Source organism: Sitodiplosis mosellana, unplaced genomic scaffold (assembly GCF_009176505.1).
Source record: "Sitodiplosis mosellana isolate CC-2019 unplaced genomic scaffold, AAFC_SMos_1.0 Smas_scaffold_7083, whole genome shotgun sequence".
NCBI classification, from domain to species: domain Eukaryota; kingdom Metazoa; phylum Arthropoda; class Insecta; order Diptera; family Cecidomyiidae; genus Sitodiplosis; species Sitodiplosis mosellana.
In genome coordinates, this window is record NW_022602199.1 from 1379 (window position 1) to 4931 (window position 3553).

The 3553-nt window shown below is 36.3% G+C and overlaps 1 protein-coding gene across 2 annotated transcripts in view; it reads left to right on the forward strand.

Annotated features, from left to right (window-relative positions):
* Positions 1 to 1829, forward strand: part of LOC129580126 (G-protein coupled receptor Mth2-like) — a 3207-nt gene extending 1378 nt beyond the window's left edge. Inside the window, exons 3-8 of one of the 2 annotated variants that reach the window (XM_055470322.1) lie at positions 274 to 442; positions 506 to 773; positions 837 to 997; positions 1110 to 1290; positions 1358 to 1540; positions 1610 to 1829. In XM_055470322.1, coding sequence (XP_055326297.1) covers positions 274 to 442; positions 506 to 773; positions 837 to 997; positions 1110 to 1290; positions 1358 to 1540; positions 1610 to 1691 — 1044 coding nt within the window. In that variant the 3' untranslated portion in view covers positions 1692 to 1829. The remainder of the gene's footprint in view (positions 1 to 273; positions 443 to 505; positions 774 to 836; positions 998 to 1109; positions 1291 to 1357; positions 1541 to 1609) is intronic. The other variant, XM_055470321.1, reaches the window with a different exon arrangement.
* The last annotated feature ends 1724 nt before the right edge of the window (positions 1830 to 3553 follow it).

Here is a 3553-nt window from a genome sequence, read left to right on the forward strand (position 1 = left end):
ACGTTTTGCGAATAAGCGACAAAGAGAATGGAAACAAGTGCGCGTGTGGTAGTGAGTAGCCTGATGCGATGCTTCTCAATGTAGCGACTAATACACGCGCACTTGTTTCCATTCTCTTTGTCGCTTATTCGCAAAACGTATGCCCACACTTACTACGGTGTCATATTTAGAAGCTAAGTGTGGAGTCGCGCTTGGGAAGTGATCATGCTTGACTTGAAAGATCAACATCAAATTATAACTCAATGAAGAAATAATTTATGCACTCAATTCAAGACAGGAGACGTTCTGGCAGAAAATCAAACATACAATCATCGCGAATACTGCATCAAAGTCTCATCCAACGAAACGAAAGGAATCTATTTAGAGGCAAAAATATGCTTGCCAAACGATGAGATAAAAGATCCTCCACCTGTGCCCGCAAGTTTTTCCTATTTGCCTTATGGTAAGTGCTGCCATTCAAATGAATGTGAACAATAGCATGGTGCTAATACGGATATCTTTTCAGTGCTATTCACATCGATTCCATTCTTGATCGTCACATTTCTGGTCTACATTTGCATATCCGAGCTGCGTAATTTGCATGGCAAATGCTTCCTTTGTTACTTGGTTTGTTTGATGGCGATGTACATTCTCCAAGCTTTGGAGCAACTCAATGGCACGGACTACGTTGATGAGACCATGCGTAAAATAAGGGCCACTCTCTTGTATTTCGCAACTTTCTCAGCTTTTCTGTGGTTAAACGTGATCAGTTTCGATTTGTGGTCAAGCTTCCGGTAAAACATTTATTCTCTTTCAAATTAACTTAATTTAAACATTCCGTTCTTCATGACCATCAGGGTTGAACCAAATTCAGAAAGAAAGCGGTTCATATTGTACAGCCTGTATGCTTTTGGTGGATCGTTGCTTGTGAATATTGTTGGCCATGTAATGGATGCAATCGATGGGCTACCGGATTACCTACAGCCAGGCATTGGCACCGATTCGCTCTTTCTCAAAGGTTAGTCATCAAAAGCTCTTTGTAAACTCGTCTTAGCCAACAAATTGACTGGCTGGTTTTTGAATTACCGGAACAGTGTTTCTGATTCACAAAACATAAAATTTCATTTCAGAAAATTTTACATCACGAATCATTTTCTACTACGGGCCACTTTGCATCATTGTCACAGTGAATCTTCTGTTCACGATTCTAACTGCAATGAAAATTTTCGAAATTCAATGGGATTTGAAGAAAATGACATTGCAAGTCAAACGTAACGAACTTGAAAAAGGGGTAAAACACCAAACGGATAGGTAAAATTTCCGCATATTTTGGTCTTCATACTAAATGAAAGTTATCTTATCTTACTTTCTCTTTCAGTTATCTATTGTACATACGATTGTTCATCGTAACTGGGGTCACCTGGATCGCTGAAGCAGTCTGGTTTCTTGCGAATAATGATCTCGTTTTCTCCGCAATGGATATTATCAATTGTGCACAAGGAATTCTCATTTTCGTATTATTCGTGTTGACACCTCGAGTCTTCCGTTTAATTAAGAAGAGGTTTGTGAGCGTCACCTGCTGAAAAGAATTCAGATAAGGCCCTTACTCTTTCTTTCTTTCTCATTTCAGTTGGCAAACTTATTTGGACAGACATTCTACTGATCAAAGTGTAAGAACAAACACCAATGCATCCACAGAAACAACAATTTAAACAGATACACCAACAATCAAAGATGACAATTTTCTCAAATCGAACGAAAGAAACTATTGTTAATTTCTTAGTTAGGAAGGAAGACAATTTTCTCTCACAAAATTAATATACACTTACTTTAACCTATTTCAAAATAAATGTGTTTTGTTTCTCTTTATTTTCTCGCGGATTGGACCGTCAATATTGAATTTGTGACGTCAAACTTTCATCAGTTTTGATCTTTTCTTGCTAAGCTTATAACCAAAGATAAAAAGATATGAAATAAACTAAACTTGGACGGAAAAGGATTGATGTTCATGAACATGATTGTCGCTATCAGCATTTTTTTGGTTTATGGAAACAAAATTGGATTTAATTTTGTATAATCCATCTGCCATTCGAATTGAAAATGCTTAATGAATGACTAACAGACTAAACTTGAAGAAAATTGTGAAGCTGCAAAAACTATTGTTAAGATCTATTGTCACTTGTCCGAGAAAAATGAATATTTATTGAGTCACGGCAAAGCAGAACGTGTTATGGGCTGATGTCAGCAGCACTAACTGACATCAGCAGCTGATATCAGCTCAAAACACGGCAAAGGAATGGGATGCATTGGCCATTCGTAACAAGAATCGTTGAAACTTCAAACTTTTAAGTGTTTTTTTCTTCAATAAAACAAATAACTAGTGGAGATATATATTTGCCATTAATTTATTCTTATTCTATATATTCACACAATACTTATTCATATTAATATGAAACATAAATATTCAGATAATATTTACGGCATTTGTAGGCTGAGCAATGAGCAATGAATTGACTATCTATGTACCGTCTACTGTTTAATAGCAGCTGTTGATGAATAGGTAATTGCGACGCATTTGCAGATATAATTGCGGGACATTTGTTTCAATTGCAGACTTACTAACAATATTTATTCTATTTTTTCAACACTAGTGTTGCCATCTTGAATATTCCCACAAATTTATTTGCAAATACGCATTTCGTTTGCCAACAATTGCGAAGTATCAACGAGAACTAATAACATTTGGTTTTTGTACTTTGTCCCTGGAAGGAATATTATTAGGAATACGAGCTTTTTGAGCTGCAACGTTAGTTTTATTTTCATTAAACAATTTGAAGCGATTAAAATTTTCTCACAAACAATTTACTAAAGAAGTGTTTCGCGTTCTGTAGAAAATGTGTTGGAGCAAATTTGTTTGATTTTAATCAGCAAACATTAACACACGTTCCCCTTGTTTTGTGTAACGCCTTACATGGTGGACATTGCGCCACTCCAACATGGTATCCTCCAGTGTGTGTATATACAGCGGGGGAATCATGTACTTTTGCAGTCGGTTGACGTCTCCCTAGAATCCGAAGAAACGTTTTAATTTATATCAAATATGAACAAAATTTGTAAAATATAACCACCTGGAGTCCATCTTCCATTGGACTGAGTATCACTCGGGGTACACTCTGAAGCGATCACAAGTGTAATAATCAATAGAATGCTCATGATTTTTCTCCCGGACACCATTTTGTTGTCTTGTTTTCGACTCAATTAGCTCTTAAAAAGTGATAAACACTCCGATACTCTATTTTATTATGTAATAGTATGGACTTTTAGTGCACTCAATAACAATGTAACAAATCGTACACCAGTGTTTATGTAACAAAAGATTTCTTCCAATTTTCAACTTTCTAATTGTAACTCTAGCGAATAGTTGTGATCGACTGACTAAGAGTTCTAATCACTGCCCCTATTTCGAGCAAACAACTTTTCAATTAATATTTCTTAACGATAATGTGGTAAGATACATGGCACACGTCTGGGCATTGCGCATTATGCCACAACAAACTCGTTCGAAGCATGCCCA